Raw genomic sequence first — 16,948 nt, forward strand, 5'->3', positions numbered from 1 at the left:
TAAAGATTCGAAAATTTTTTTCTGCATAATTTGCGCCTTATTTTTATACAAACGTAAATTTAGAGGCCTTAAGAAAAATGGAATAAAAATTCATGACTGAAGGGGTTCGAGACGCCTTGTTTTGCTCTTGCATCGTTTATTCGTCGGAGGCGTGCGAGAACTTTTGAAATCTGAAAGAATAATTCTAGACAGCTAAATATTTTCCGTATAAATTAAGCTTTTGCAGTGTACTCCGCTTATTAGTAATTTTTTTCACCCAGCCTTGCACCGCCCTAATGGCTTTCGACAAGGAACCATATCTAGCTTACATTCACCTTTCTCTAAAACAACGTGAAAAAACACTTCTGTCTCCGAGTTTGCACAAGGAAGCGCGATCTTATAGCATGCTATCTGATGGAAATTAGCAACATTTCCTTTACCATCTTCTAACTTTTTCAATGTCGCCCCTATGAATAAGTGTTTAAACAAATATTGTAAGCATAGGCTTCTTTCCCCCATGGTTATTACCCAAGCGCATGTTTCAGCGTTCTCGGTTTTTATTTTCCCAAAGTTTGGCGCATACTTTCTTCGGTTACCTTTACCCGACAATTAGTGGGTTTTTCTCAATGAACATATCTTTCCAGATGAACTTTTATCGGCGTCAGTGAACATGTTTTAGCGTCGAGTATTTCTTTTTCTTTTCCGTGGATATGTAGCTCGCTGTTATGTGCTGACGTTGAAACGCGTTGTGTATAACCGCAGATCCTTCCTTTAAACACTTCAGTTAAGCCCAATATACAACAAAGTTTTCGAGAATCAGTCTAGACAAAAGCAAAGCGCGACACTGCGATGTGATTTTTCTAAGAATACGGTTGAATGCATTTCACAGTCGAACGCGAATAGAGCGAACATTAATATCTAACATTATGCAGATGAAAACGTTCAACAAATAATACCTGAACATATCACTAGGGTCAGTGACACGCAGCTCAACCACCCCCGTGGCCGGAAACTAGAAGGATCAGAGCTATTCCGACCTTCTCTGTGTATCCAAAACCGACTTCTAATTTTCGTCGCAGCGGCAGGTTTGCTTGGGTGGCAGGCTGACTTCGCCTGGCAACTCCTTGCATAGAAGTGCATGTAGACTCGCATGTGTGCGAGTCTACATCTAACTGTTACTCGAGCAAATTTTCTTTCATTGACTCAGTTCAGTTAAAGCACGTTTCGGGAAAAAAACAGAGAGGTACTTCTTTTTTTTTTTAACTCAGAGCACTGAACCTTAGCTGTGGGCTATATCGCTCTTGTTTTCTTTTTCTTTTTTGTGTGTGTTTGGCAATTTTGTTCACCTGTGCTGTGGCACTGTTTTTCAAGGATACCTTTATAGATATGGCCTCATAACAAGCAATCATCAATGATATTGCTATATCCATCTAGCATTTAGTTGTGCTATTAGGCATTCTTACTGGCCGTACCGAAACGGATGTATTCGGGAAAAGGCCAACCAGTTTGAAAGAGACGCACCTGGCTTAACATACGTACATTGACAGCTGACTGTTGTTCACGCGCGACTTGCCTCGATAGCCGGACGCAGAACAAGAGCAGCTGCAGCACAAAAGGATGCAATCGTAAACCGAACTAAGGAAGGCAACAAAGAAAGTGGGAACGGGGATACGAGCGGCTATTATACAGAACAGCCGTCTGGGATGGCGCGATGGCTCGTACGTCAAAGATTTTATATCGTGCTGAGATTGTTGGAAGATTTTTTTTTCAGAAAGTCAATTTTGCGGCTGCTCCTTCCAGAAGAAAAGATATCTCGCGTTCGTACTCGTGGTAACAATGCGCTTTTAACACCTTAATTTACTTTTTATGCATTGCATGCGTGTATAGACAATGTCGTTACTCGGCCGTAAGGTTTGACTCTTGGGTTTAAAGAAATGTGCAGATCCGACGCACTTGTTGGGATCTACGTGAAAGGGAAGCTTTAGTTAAGCGGTTAACCGAAAGCTTCGCAACTATAAAGGCGGTGCGTACGATTTGGTTTCCATCACAAGATATGCCGAAATAGAAGCTTCAAGTCAAGCGGAGGCTCTGTGTGACACGTATAGGCAGCGATGTGACAAGGACGAAGGCGATGCATGTTGCTGGCCGAGGGTAGAACAGCGCACTTCACTATAAGGTAGCTACTTGCGCTTGTTGGTATGCCACAGGTATGCACAGTGTTGAGCATAAAGGACACGGACACAAGAAAGAATGATGGTGACGCACAGTTTAGGCCGCAGACTTCCAACAATTTTATTTCAGAAAGATCATGGCCTTTTTATACGCTTGCGACAACACAGCGTTTGTAAATATCTCTACACGCGTGTGCATTCACTAAAAAAAAATCTATCTCTTTTGTTGACAGTGCAATTGACGCCTAATTAATGCACTCATCTCCTAATTCATAATAAAATTAGAAATAAAATTGTAAGTTTGCGGCCTTGTGCGTACCATCGTCCTTTCTTGTGTCCGTGTTCTTTATGCGCAACACTGTACATACTGTAGAAAAGTCACTACAGGTGCGAGCACAGGAAAGTATGGCACGTATCAAACAACATTTAGGGATTCTGTACCTCTTGTGTCGCAGTGGGACGTGCTCATTCTGGAGGGCTGGCCAAGAACGGGCACATCCACCGTGCCACAAACCGAATGGCTAAATCCAAGAAAATAAATCAAAGAATCCGGTAAATAAAACTCGCTATTATATTAACAAGTCGGTGTGCTTTAGATATATATGCAGTGTGTGCCGACATTACACGTTCAGGCTTTACGCCGGCAATTATGGTGGGACGTGCCCATTCTGGAGGATTACCCAAGAACGGGCATGTACAAATTGAAACATACTGAGTAGCTAAATCTAATAAAATAAAGTAAATCAAGAGAATTCCGTAAATAAGACCCACCATTCCGCTAACAGATCAGTGGATCTTATTAGAGATGCCTGTGTGCCGATCTTGTATTTTTTGGCTTATGTGGAAAGTCCTTTCGGCTACGCATAATTGAAGTGAACACGCTTGGTCAGCTCGTTCGCTGATATACTTTCATTTGGCGCACATACATTATTTGTAAATATATCGATAAATATGTCCGCCGAGATAGCAACCGGCTGAACAACACCCAGCAGCCAGGCAGTCCCACCAAACTCGGACAAGTAGGCAAAGAAAGGTTCGCCTTAAAAGGTGCACTGGCAACAAAACGTGCTTGCAGTAATACTTCCATGCCAATATCTCTTTCGTAATTTACACGAGGTATTGCACGGCTCATGTTAGAGGACAGGCAGCGGTGCGTAAGGGCGTATGTACCTTTCGCAATTCCTATGAAATTCTGCTGTAGAAAGTATTGTTTGTCAAACAGATGGCACAGTTATTTGTCTGGACGGTGTAACCATAATGCTGCTACTGGGCCGATGTAAAAAAAAAAAGGCGTGCGAATAACGTTGTTTGTGCAGGCTGTGGATTATTCCGTGTGTCCCAGCTGACTTTAGCCTATAGCTGTTCAACGAAAAAAGAATATTTAAGAAACACGGTGCACAACAAAATTATAAAACGCATCATGTTCGGTTGTCAGAGGTCTCCCGACCAAACATCGCAGATCTTCATATCTTATTTTGCACCGCTTGTTTTTAATGTTCTCTTTTTCATTCAACAGCTTGGCTAACGTTAACTGGGACACGCTATTTATATCTCCTCCTCGCTGCCTGTTAGAAGTAAACTAATATTTTGTTACGAAAAAGAAAATAGAGATACTTAAGAGCATTCGTACGCAACGAAACGCGGGCACTTATGCTCTAGCCTATGAACTTCGATTGGGATCAAGTAGTTTTTTTTGGTCACGGCTTGTGAACTACTCACGGGAACTCATTTCTGAGTGCTTTTGCGTTGATATGGATTTGGTGTCCCAAGAGTCTCAATGTTTTAAGGCATGTCGGTGCAGACGAGTAGCCGGCACCTCTACGAGGCGCCAAAATCTCCTTACATATATTTAGTTGAAAAAAAAAAAACAGGATTTGAAGCTCCTAGCTGTACCGTCTCCATCACAATTAAACGGAGCTGCGAAGTGAGGTCAACGAGACCAGGCATAAGCGCTAAAATTTGCTTCATGGATTTTATCGAGGGCAAAATGGCAGATCTTTCGTATTTTGGACGCCAAATATCCCAAGCCCTCGAGACGGGACCACGCTCTAGAGTGAAGCGCTAACTATCGCCAACATGGACTATGGATCAAGTTCGAGTAAATAGTGTTATTTACGTTCGCAGGAAGGACCGGAGTGGATGATTCGTGTAATGAGCCTAACAGGCAAGCCTGCGAATAACCGGCTTCTCTTAAAGTAGCCTACTAAAACACATTGGAAGGAAAGTGCAGTCGATGGCGGTGGAGCAATAACCGGAGGAATGAGCTTGAGATATAACTGGTTGATGCAGGAGAGCGGCAGTTGAAGTTCCGCACAAGACGCCTTCTTCCTGCTGTGGCCACTTAGCCGAGATGACAGAGTCTGTAGGCCCAATCGGTTAAAAAGATGGTGTCAGCTTTAGCGTGCATAAATCTGCGCACGTCTCGTGGCCTAAGAGGGGTCATTTATCGGTTATAAATCTGACCACAAGTGGTTCGCCTTAGGTCTTCACAATATCTAGATCGGCGAGGCGCAACCTAGAGTGCTGGATACCAAGCGAGGGTCGTATAGGTCTTGCCACAGGTGCACAGTTTAGTGAGACACATGATGAGCCAATATAAGAACGGAATCTGCGTCCCGGGGCGCCCAGGGTGGTGAAGATGAAAGAGTACGGTTGGGTGCGCAAGCAAGATGGCGGATGTCGACGTAAAAAGAGCTGACGGTTGAGTCATGCCGAATGGTATGATCTTTCCAGCCATCTTGACATATATATTCTCAATGGCCAGGCATAGCCAAGCAGTTTGTGCGCTCTCTACAGCGTGAATATTAGTCTTGTTTGTCGTCGACAAATGATTGCACCGGAGTGGTCCTGTCGTGACCATAATAGAAGTAAGGTTCTTGGAAATTTCAACATGACTCTCTGAGAAGCGTTTCACACTTTCCCTCTAAATGAGTTTCAGAAGTTGGGCCATGGAAGAAGACCTCTTGAAGCTCAATTTGATGGTCAGTGTCACGATGAACTTGAAACGTTGAGGCTGGCTGCCATACGCATGCGGAATCTCAGAACTCTAAACGACGTGCTGACACCATGCAGTTAGCGCTATGAAATGGTTGTACTGCATAGTGCATACTGCAATGCAGTATGCCTACTACTGCATACTGCAATAGAATAAGATAACTCTCAATTAGCACACACACACAAAAAGCTAAATATTGTACATAGATAAATTTACAACACGTCAGTAGCAGACATGGGGATTAGTACGTTTAACAAACAGTAACAACTGCAGCATGTTAAGAGGATTCTTTTGATACGCATAAATTGTCTTCTATGATTTATAAGCCAGTGCTTGATTTCGGTGTCTAACAAAAAATATCGTGAATAAATTAACGCCTTTATCTTTCCTCTCAGCTTTTACTTGGTATGAGGTATGCATCCTCATCGTTTTCAAAAAACGTTTCCAAAGTCTGCCACAAGTATAGGTGATGGATGATATGCGTGGCATTTGAAGTTCATTACATGGTGATCTCCTGAGACTTACAAGCTTTCGGACATTTCCGACGCGATATCGGAAAGGTGCCGAGCTCTTGCTGTCGTAAACAGATCAATGAACTATGTACCGAGGGGTACAATACGCAAGAGAACCCATGAAACAGGGTTACCTGACACTTAATAGCGACAGTCAAGAAGCGCCAGCAATGGAGTATTCTTTCGAGAACGCCAGTGCTTCCTGAGGCCACGTGACCAGTCGCGTGCCATACAAAGTTTCATCCCAAGGCCACCAACAGGGGTACATAAAATAGGGAAACAGGAAGAAAAGGAAGAGAAGAGTAAAAAAACAACAACAACGAGAAAAGCAGTCACGAACCTGCAGAAGAATGGGTGCTCCTCCGTAGGGCGCACCCGATGGGGTATCTATCTTGCCTTCACAGTTCCAAATGAGGCGATACGAGATGCAGCACAAACCGGCGCAACACCACCGCACAGAGTGTCAAAGACAGCTGAGCGGCCTTCTCTCAGCCCGTATATATGCGCTGGCGCAAATGTCGCACGCGCGTGCTCGGAAAGCACTAAAGCCTCCAGCACGGGGGGGGGGGGGGAAGGAGGCTTCCGATGAGAGCGAGGGACGAGAGGAATGAGGGAGCAGCTGGGCCGAGCGTGTCAGGTCGCTTCAGATCGTATACACGCTGCCACAGGAAGCAGATACGAGCAGTTCTGTTTTACTCGCGTCGCGGCAGTGGGCGTGTGACGAGTGCGGTCGTCGTTGTCAGGTTTGTGTACGCGCTCGCCTCGCCCCTGTCTTTTGGCGCACGATCGCACGCGCGTCCTGTCCTGTCGTTGTCGTCGTCTTCGTAGATAAAGATTCCCGGCAAGCGGCGACGACGACCCCCTTGCTCGTACGCGATGGATGTGCGAGTCTTAGATAACGGTGTTATGCGTTAGCGCGTGTATCCAGAGTATACCTCGACGTAACTGCGCCCCCGCGAGAACCAGCTCTGGGTGGCCGCGCAGTTCGGAACGCCGGTGACACAAGGAAGCCTCTCGACGACAACAACAACAACAACAACAACAACAACAACAACAACAACAACAACAACAACAACAACAACAACAACAACAACAACAACAACAACAACAACAACAACAACAACAACAACAACAACAAACAAAAACAACAACAACAACTGCCTCGAAAAGAGTTTCCAAGTCTTTACGAGTGCATTTCAGTCGCTGCTCAATTACCACATTTCAAAGATACGGTGATGGGTTCCCAACATATTGAAACGCCATGTTTAAACAACATATTCCCAACGCCATTGAAAAGAGACGGCTCTAAATATGACTCTGTTACATCCATTTCGCAGCTTTTCAATCAATACTTCCGTCGTTCAGAATGGGTCTGTGGAATAGGAAAACATTTGGTTTTCGCTCAGCAACCAAAGATTAAAGACGAAACATGCTGTTTACACCGCGAAGTGAAATATTGAGCAAACGTCGACATTCTTTGTTTTTATTTTCGTTTTTTTGTTCGAATGAGTGCTCTTTTCTTGTACTTCTCATTTCGCCGTTCGGCAAAACGATGCAGCACTTCAGTCATATGTCATGGTGGCATAGGGCGATCTCTGAGTTCACCAATTCTGCTTTGCCAAAGCTGGTAGGCTGCACAGGAAGCGGGCAGCATCCCCTGTGTCGCAGTGGCAGTTATGCTTCGAATGGTAGTAGGGGAGAGGGGGGATCTTGTTACAGCAGTTTCAGCCTGACAGACAATGCCGGCAATTGCTCCGCCTTCAGCGCCTCTTTGTGGATATACAGTTCATCACCAAGCGAAGGTCTCGTGTAGAAGTTCGATGATGTGACGCGATGAATTATGCCGGACACGATGTAGGACAGATAGCGTTTGGTGTACGTCAAACTATAATATATTAACTTCAGCGTTTCGACATCGCAGGCGCTTCCTGCAGGCTCCCATCACGAACCGCGCACGGCACGTCGCCTTTACTGCGCAGTGCACAGAATTTGAAGACGCTGTCTTTCTGCTCTAGAGTACGAAGCGGCGTGAACTGTATACTTGACGTTTGACAGCACATGTCTTGGGCCTGTTCAAGACAGGCGTCGCGTCGGCGCCAGAGCAGCGCAACAAAAGCAGCGAGTTAGTTTTGATTCGACAACAGGCTTTTCTGGACGTGCACTTATGAAACCCCGCATCTAACGCTCAAGCATTCACGTTGCGGTCTCGTAATCGTCCTGTGAGTTTTTGTTTGTTGAAATGAAAATAAAAAATGAAACCTAGACACCTATAATGATGACGTCTACTCGTTTTCACTCAATAGTAAGACTAGCTATCAAAGGAAAATGCTGTAAAATAACAAGTGCTGTCACAGCCACGGAAATTATACAGTGGAGTCAGCTACAGAAAGCATTCGAAATGTGAGTACATTAGATGGAAACATACAGAAAGAGGTTTACTAGTCAAGGATGATTTGGGAACTTTTGCAACCGTTATATAAAGAATATTGCAGGAGCTATATGCAGGAGATCATACAACTGTACAATGGAAATCAATCGACCAAAGACGGTGCAGTAGTAAGTCCATTCCATCTAACCTATCTTCAAAGGTTACACCAAAGAAGTTCGTTAGTTATGATAAATAAATAGTGAAAGTAAGTGTCAAATAAAAGGGAGAAAGAGAGAGAAGAAAAAATGTAAAAGCGAAAGCACCATAGGAAGAAAGCACTCATAATAGCACAAAGCAAAACGTACATTCGCGAATGTAGTACTACAGAAGAGCTTAATAAAATTTAGATTATTAAAAGCACTGCAATACACCATACAAATCACCATCATACAAATAATCTGATGGACCAGCAGATACATCGATATTGCTGCAGAAGCTGATGAAATACAAAATACATCAGACAAAATGGCTAGAATATGTGTCTGAATATAATGCTTGAATAAAGGAGCACTCTTAGCAGTAGAGGGCAAGATATTCCAGCATTTTAACACAGCAAACGCACTTCTTTGTTTGGCATAATCCGTGCGTGCTTTCAGAAATAAAATTTTGTGATAGAATGGAAATCTTGTGTTATTGGGATTAGTGAGGTGCTGTGTAGATATGAGGTACGGTAGGCTAAGATTTTTACCAACTTGCAATCAAGGGCACTTATAGCTTAACACTTTGTTTACGGGAAGAATATGATGACTGCTGAAAATATTGGTCATGTGTGCGCTCTAGGGTCTGTGAGTAATGATACGATGCGTTTGATTTTGAAAGAGCTCGAGGGGTGCAATATGGGAAGCATATGTTAAACCCCAGAGAAAATGATGTCCGCTATAGTCCTGGACACACTAGTTCATAGGGAGACGAGATGCGAAGACAGGTTCCACCCCACACTATATTGAGTCCCAACATACGCGTGCTATATACAGGTTGTCGCAGCTAACTTTAGCCAAGCTGTTTAAAGAAAAGAAAGATATAAAAAGTAAGTTGCAAGATAAGAATATAAGTCCGACGGTGTTCTGTTGTCAGACCTCTGATGACATACCGTAGGCCTTATAATTGTATGTTGGGCTGTGTTTTTATAATCATTTTTCTCTCTGAACAGATTGGCTAATGTTAGCTGGGACACATGGTATAGATAATTAACAAACCCACACATGAGCGCGATGCAGTCCAATATTATCAGTGCGGTTTTGCATAGGAGTTCTCTACACCGCATTGTATATCGTGGGGAGCTTCGTTCAGTGCTCTTGTACTCGAAGAACTAAGTGCCTCTTACTTTTGGAGGCATATCACATAAAAGTAAGAGGCACGAGTTGTATTAGTGACACGTCTGTTTTTGTGTTTGAAAACGAGTTGCAAATGTTGAAAACGTCACTGTAATCGCTCTAGGCAACACTGATGTACGAATGCGCATTTGTTCATTCTCCCTGCCCTGCTCTAAGAATAAAATCAGTTGAAGTTCAGCGCTCAATCTGTCGTTTCGTACTCATCCTTCCCAAGTCTTTTTTTTTCCTTTTTTTGGCGCAACAATGTATTCATTAGGTCGATGACCTTGCTTCGCTGAAATAAAGCGCGTCGCGTTTGTGCCACGTCCCCCTGCATAAGTCTACCGGAACTTTTTTTCTTTTTCCGTACGCACTTACAATACGTACACAATGAACGACCTGGAATGACCAAAATACCCGCATTTAAGGTATGCAGATAACATTGAAACTGATACAAAGCGGCAGCAACGCACGGAGTACTTGACCTGCAGTCATAGAACGTTCGGCCTCATATAGCTTTGACTGCAGAACAACAAGCATGTATTTGAGCACATGGCATGTAAAACTGTGGGTACAGACCTTAAATAGTCAGCAATGAGGCAGCCAAGAATAAAACAAGTATACTTAATACGTGCAGTATCACAAGTCATGCACACGAGTCATGTATATACAGAAGTATACAGGTACGTGAAGACTTATTCGACTTTCGTAAAAGTGTCACCATTATAAATGCGCATTATGAACCTAAAATTTCACGCTTTGATTTGCATATTTTTGCAGCATCCATTGTTTCATTGTGGTTCACTGCATATTTGAGGTTAATTTTGCCCCTTTAGGTGCCATAACCGAGTACACTCGTCTGGACGACCATTCACATTGCTGGCCTTACCTGAGATGATACGTTAACTTAAAGCACCCGTACACTGGTTGCGCCGTTTACTCGAGTTCGTTAACCTAAAAATTTATGGCAGGTTTAGCTTTTATACGACAGATGGTGCGACAAAGCTTATCGACTGTCGGTGTTCCTCGCTGCTTTCGTTTTCCGACATGGTGGACGAATGCAAAAAGCCCGCGTGTCCTTTCTTTTGGGTGTGTTTTTTGTAATCGTTGCAGAAATTAAAGAAAAAAGATCTCCTTATGAATTCGGATTTAGTAGCATTTGATGTTGATTAAGAGGTGTTTTTAAGGGAATCAGTGATAAAGAGGCCATGATGTATCAGGAAAAGTTCGCACAGGTTTTAGTTCTTGCTTTCATTTTCAACTTTAGAAAACCGTAACATGATCAGGAAAGTATCGCCAATAAATAACACTTGAATTTAAAGCCTGTGAACGTGTTACTTAGAAATCAAATTAGTTGTCCGACGGAAAACGCCCGACACTAAAAGGGCAAAATACTTTTATTGGGCTGTCATTCGTTCAACAACAACAAAAATAAAATATTGAAAACAAGTGAAATATGCTATGGTCAGCAGGTTCGCAGTGATTCTAAGATTCGTTTTTCCTAAGAATGCATAAATTATTAAAGAATGTCGTCATGAAAGAGCTTACGTATATATTTTTGTGGTAAGGTAAAAACGCACTGTAGCTAAGGCAACATGACCTGGATCGCAAATATATCGCATGGTGTGGACACGTTTCCCACATCCGGGAAACCAGGAAGCTGCGCAAACTTAGAAGCGTCCTGTCCGCTCCACTCTGACAAACTATAACAGAGACACAAAATGAACATTCTGATATAAAGCCGACCGCTTCAGCAGTACAACGTGCAGACATTCTTCAGAAGAAAAAAAAACGTTACTCACACCGAGCAAAGCAAATCGCAGATAAAGAAAACGCAAGGTACTGACCATACGGCCCGCTTATCACGTAGTACTTACGTGCTCGAACACACACGGCATGTGTGAGTTGCAGTTGATTGCGGAAACACTTACTTCAGCGAGATATGCTTTGTTTTCAATGGTAGGCATGTGGCCGTACTTAAATTGTGCGCACATTCTACCGGAAGTGATCACTCTCCGAGGCTCTACACAGTGCAATGTGACAGTCTGTTCGGTGCGGGTAACCGATATGTGTAAATATCTAGAAATTTTGCTTTCGAATGTACTAGTGATCACTTGCCGCAGCTACTTGAAGAACCTTGTAACTGCGTTTTCCCCTTATCTGCCGAAGGAGACCTTGGAAGTAGTCATGGAGTCGTCACATTTCTCAAACACGCATAAATTCATCGACAAATGACACCTCAGTGTCACGTGTCAGTCTGAATCCGTGCATATACTTAGCTTCCACGCGAATCACACGTCGCGCAGTGTGCTAGATCACACATGCAAGGTTGAAAGGCCGGCCTCGTGACAGTGATTGCTGCACAGTTGTTTTGTGGAGAGACGTTTACTTGCTCCTAGACACACATGAAACATTCGTGAGAACAATACCTTCCCAAAGCGCTGCGTTGCACCACGTTGACGTCATCCTTTGTGAGAGTGTGAGAAGAAATTAACTTTCCTTCTTTTTTCATTGCTGCTTTGTCTACAGAAACTTCACCCCACTGTACAAAACTGACAAAAACACTTACGACATTGGATGAGCTTTCTAGGTCGAGCAGCGCCTGATGACGTAGTCTGTCACTTTCGTCGCATGCATTTGAAACGGCGCTTTTTCTTCTCTTTATTAACTGGGATCAAGTGCTCTTGCACGTTCGTGCTGTCGCGCGCACGGGGCAATCGTCTGAGGCCGCACTGGCCAAATCAATCAATCAATCAATCAATCAATCTATCTATCTATCTATCTATCTATCTATCTATCTATCTATCTATCTATCTATCTATCTATCTATCTATCTATCTATCTATCTATCTGTAACATAGCAGCGGCAGCGTAGCTGCCGTCATGTAGGAAGGGAGACGTTGACGACCCAGTGGTTAGCCGAGAACAAACGCACAGGTGTTTAATGCACGTATATATAAAGCGAAAGGGGAAAGGGAAAAGGAGGAGTGAACATAGACAAAAAGAACTTGGCGCCTGCGCATTGACAGCGCGCACATGACGCGGCGGTTTGATACCATATTTACAACATTTCTTCCCTCTTAAAAACGCTGCACTGGTTTGCGGGATCTTGTGGAGCGTCGAACAGGTTGCATGGGTACTTGGTCTGCCCCGGATGCCACGAGTGGTGGAACAGGTATCTGGTGGTCCAGGTCTCGAAACGCTTCTTGGGGTGAAGATTCTCCCGCGTCTTCGGGGCTCGCGGATGGCTCTTGGCAGAGTGGCGGTGCGCTCTGAGTACGGTCTCTGCTGATCAAGCCTGGGTCGGTTCCTGGTGGTTCATCTGGAGACAATTCAGTGCGGGTGCGCACTTGGTCGATGTGACGCCGCACGATTGCTTGAGGAGTCTCCACTGTGATCATCCGTCCTCCCGATGTCGCTGTTACCCGTCCTGGTATCCATTTACCATTTGACCCGTAGTTGCGGACATGTACACTACAGTCCGTTGGAGGCAACCACTCGTCGTTTTCCTTTTTAGAATTAGACACAGTCGCCGCAGGGAAGCAGGTGTCCAGGCGCGATCGTATCTGGTACCCCAGCAGCATTTCCGATGGCGACTTTCCGGTTTTCTGGGGAGTCCTTCTGTAATTAAGCAAAAAACGTGTAAGGTTATGCTCCAGCTTTCCGCGTCGCATCTTCCGGAGACCATCCTTGATTGTCCGTACTGCCCTCTCCGCCGCTCCGTTTGATTGCGGGTGATAGGGTGCGGTTCTTAGGTGTGTAATGTTGTTCCTGTCAGCAAACGTTGCAAATTCCTGGCTGGTGAACTGAGTTCCATTGTCGGATACGAGGGTTCTTGGTACCCCGAAATGGCTAAATATATCCCGTAGGCAGTCAATGGTGGTTGTCGAAGTAGCCTGGTTCAGCGGCACTGCTTCTATCCACTTAGTGTGGGAATCTACTACCACGAGAACCATTTTACCTTCTATTGGTCCTGCAAAGTCGACGTGAACCCGCGACCATCTCTCCTGCGTTTGAGGCCAACTTAACGGCGGGGCCGCTGGTGGCATAGGCAAATTGGCAATGCAGTTCTCGCATTGAGCTGCCGTGCGCTCTACTTCGCGGTCTATTCCTGGCCACCAAAACAAGGACCGCGCAACTGTTTTCATTGCCGAGGACCCCTGATGCGTTTCATGCAATAATTGTAGCAAGCGCTTACGCGCTGCGACAGGTATGACGACACGGTGTCCCCAATAGACGAGATCGTGTGCCAGAGATAGCTCCAACTTGCGATCAGCAAAGGGAGCCAAGGAAGGGTCAAGTCGTTCTGCGCCTTTCGGCCACCCGTGTAACACGTTTTGCTTTACGCGAGCTAAGGTTGAGTCATTGGCGGTCAGCTCCTTCAGCTCACGTGATGTGACTATCCCTTCATCCAGACTTTTCAAACAAAATACGTACTCTTCAGGGTCAGGTTCCGTGACGAGATCGGAGCCCTGCAGAGGCAGTCTGCTCAGTGCATCCGCATTCAGTAGCAGCCTTCCCGGAGCATATTCGAGCTTGTAACGGTAGCCTCCCAGGTAGAGGGCCCAGCGTTGGATGCGAGCTGCAGCCATGGCAGGCGTCTGGCGGTCGGGCCTCAGCAGTCCTAGAAGTGGCTGGTGGTCGCTAACGAGGACGAACTCTCGACCTAAAAGGTAATCCCGGAACTTAGTCACCCCAAAAACAAGTGCCAGTGCTTCTCGTTCTAATTGAGAATAATTTCTTTCGGCTTTTGTCAGGGTTCGGGAACGGAACCCGACTGGTCTGTTGGTGCTTCCAATTGTGTGAAAAAGAACAGCGCCTATACCACGAGCGGATGCGTCACATTCCAACTTCAGTTTCCGCGATGGATCAAAATGCACTAGTACCTCGGCGTCCTTAAGATGCTGCTTTGCCTTCCGAAATGCAGATTCCTGTGATAACTTCCACTGCCAGCGTGCGTTTTTTTCTAGCAACTGGTACAATGGGAACAGTGTATCGGACATATTCGGCAAAAACTTTGAATAGAACGAGATCATACCAAGGAACGAACGCAGCTCACTTAGGTTTTGGGGACTAGGGGCATTCATGATAGCATCTACATTTTTCTCAGTTGGGTGAAGGCAGGTACGATCAATACGATGCCCAAGATAAGAGACAGATGGCTGGCTAAATTTACACTTATCGTATCTGAGCTTCACACCGTGTTCTCTGAACCGTTCTAACACCATTTGCAATCGAGCTCCGCAGTCTTCAACCCATTCCGCGACTAGAACGTCATCCAAGTAAGCCTGAACGCCAGGTAACCCAGATAGTATGGTATCAAGTTTTCTTTGGAAAATTGCGGGAGCCGAGGATATGCCGAACGGTAGCCTATTGTAACAAAACAGGCCTTTGTGAGTGTTGATAACGCAAAGCTTCCGAGAGTCCTCGTCCAAAAGCACCTGGTTATAAGCATCCCGCAAGTCGAGCGTACTGAACAACTGGCCTCCTCCTAATGACGCAAAGATATCTTGAATTACCGGAAGTGGGTACTGCTCCGTGGCGCAAGCAGGATTTAGAGTAGCTTTAAAATCACCGCAAATTCTGACCGACCCATCTTTCTTCAGAACGGGTACAATGGGCGTCGCCCAATTGGAATGCTTGACTGGCGATATTACACCCAGCGACACTAACCGGTCAAGTTCTTGCGATACCTTGTCACGTAGAGCATATGGAATAGGTCTCGCCTTACAGAATTTGGGAACAGCGTCGCCCTTCAGCAGGAGGCTGGCTGGTGGTCCCTTGATCAACCCCAAGGTTTCTGAGAAAACGTCCTGGTATGTGTCGCAGATGGCATGGATCCTGTGACAGTCCACTTGATCCGCCGTGGCCTCGCCTTCACCCGTCACTTGTAGTACCGGAACGCCCGCTTTTTCCAGGAGCATTAGCAGATCCCGGCCGCACAGGCTTGGTCCGGGGCAGTCTAGCACTACCAGGGCACAGTTAACGGAAATATCGCGGTATTTCACACAAAGTTGAAGCTCGCCCACCACCGGTAATCTTCCATTGTAGCAGGATAGCTTCACGTGTGAAGGCTTCAAGCTTGGCCAGCATTTGTGATGTTTATCAAAAAGCTGTCGCGATATTACGCACACTGGGGAACCAGTATCTACTTCCATGGATAATTCCACGCCTCCCCAACTAAACGTACGCCTAATTGGTGGCTGAAGAGCATTCTTTCGTGCGGACGCCAACGTCCAGATGTGCGCACTATCGCTGTTGTCCTCTTCTGAAACGGCGTCTTCCACCGCCAAGGCTTTCGCGTGATGGACTCTCCGATTGCTGGGAACACCGTTACCATTGCGGCTGCGACACATTTTTGCCAAGTGACCCCTCTGACCACAAGAGTAACATAGGGCTTTAGCCCATCGACAGCTGTTGCTGTCGTGTCTAAAACTGCCACACCTTCCGCACTCCAGTCGCCCTGCGCTTTCCATGCTTGATCTCGATGGTAGCTTGCGATGCGCTTCCACTTTAAGCACAGGCGGTACGTCTACGGACATTGTCCTGGCGTCTTTTTCGGCAGTTTCAGCGGCTATTGCTATCGACTCCGCTTCCTCCAGCGTTAATTCCTTCTTTGACAGAAGTTGCTTTTGCACGGCCTTTGAACGCACGCCACAGACAATTCTGTCACGAAGTAGCCTGCTCAACGAGTCGCCAAAATTACAATTGTCTGCTATGCGCCGAATTGCAACGAAAAAATCATGAATGGATTCATTCTCCTGGTGACAGCGGTTGAAAAACTGGAAACTTTCAGCGATTTCGTTGCGTTTTGGGTCATAGTGGTCATTTAAAACCCCGACTACTTCGTCATAGCTTAGGGCATTGGGCTTTGCAGGTGCTATCCTTCCCATTAGGATTTGGATCGTCGACGTGCTAAGTGCAGCCACTAGAAGTGCCCTCTTCTTAGTAGAATCCGAAATGGCATTAGCTTCAAAATACGCTTCCACTTTGATGAGGTAAGGCTTCCACTTATCTGCGACGTCGTCGAAGTTCGGAAGCATGTGGGAGGCCATCGTGGTCAGCGGTACGGCTGTCTGCGGGTACTTAGCGTCGGGTTCTACCTTGACTGCGTGGGTGTCTTCCTGGCTCGTCGCCACTGTAACATAGCAGCGGCAGCGTAGCTGCCGTCATGTAGGAAGGGAGACGTTGACGACCCAGTGGTTAGCCGAGAACAAACGCACAGGTGTTTAATGCACGTATATATAAAGCGAAAGGGGAAAGGGAAAAGGAGGAGTGAACATAGACAAAAAGAACTTGGCGCCTGCGCATTGACAGCGCGCACATGACGCGGCGGTTTGATACCATATTTACAACACTATCTATCTATCTATCTATCTATCTATCTATCTATCTATCTATCTATCTATCTATCTATCTATCTATCTATCTATCTATCTATCTATCTATCTATCTATCTATCTATCTATCTATCTATCTATCTATCTATCTATCTATCTATCTATCTATCTATCTATCTATCTATCTATCTATCTATCTATCTATCTATC

At 45.4% G+C, this 16,948-nt stretch overlaps 2 protein-coding genes across 8 annotated transcripts in view; both read right to left on the reverse strand.

The window, feature by feature from the left end:
* Nucleotides 1-6,186, reverse strand: part of LOC135902413 (sodium-coupled monocarboxylate transporter 1-like) — a 46,551-nt gene extending 40,365 nt beyond the window's left edge. For 2 of the 5 annotated variants that reach the window (XM_070531971.1, XM_065432436.2), the window contains exon 1: nt 5,998-6,186. The gene's annotated coding sequence lies outside the window, so the exon portion shown is untranslated. Of the gene's footprint in view, nt 1-1,500; nt 1,582-2,591; nt 2,672-5,997 lie in introns of those variants that run through there. The other 3 variants (XM_070531968.1, XM_065432437.2, XM_070531970.1) reach the window with 3 other exon arrangements.
* A 6,124-nt stretch (nt 6,187-12,310) lies between these two features.
* Nucleotides 12,311-16,745, reverse strand: LOC139054638 (uncharacterized). Of its 3 annotated transcripts, none has more exons than XM_070531972.1 (3): nt 15,130-16,745; nt 13,836-14,064; nt 12,311-13,019 (listed from the first exon to the last, which is right to left on the reverse strand). In XM_070531972.1, the coding sequence occupies exons 1-3, from the start codon at nt 16,451-16,453 to the stop codon at nt 12,479-12,481; spliced, it is 2,094 nt and encodes a 697-aa protein (XP_070388073.1). In that variant the 5' UTR covers nt 16,454-16,745; the 3' UTR covers nt 12,311-12,478. The 3 variants fall into 3 exon arrangements, with proteins under 3 accessions (XP_070388073.1, XP_070388074.1, XP_070388075.1); XM_070531973.1 differs by having other exon boundaries at nt 15,072-16,745; XM_070531974.1 differs by lacking the exon at nt 15,130-16,745 and adding an exon at nt 14,285-15,061.
* Nucleotides 16,746-16,948: the final 203 nt, after the last annotated feature.

Source organism: Dermacentor albipictus, chromosome 1 (genome assembly GCF_038994185.2).
Source record: "Dermacentor albipictus isolate Rhodes 1998 colony chromosome 1, USDA_Dalb.pri_finalv2, whole genome shotgun sequence".
Taxonomy (NCBI): Eukaryota; Metazoa; Arthropoda; class Arachnida; order Ixodida; family Ixodidae; genus Dermacentor; species Dermacentor albipictus.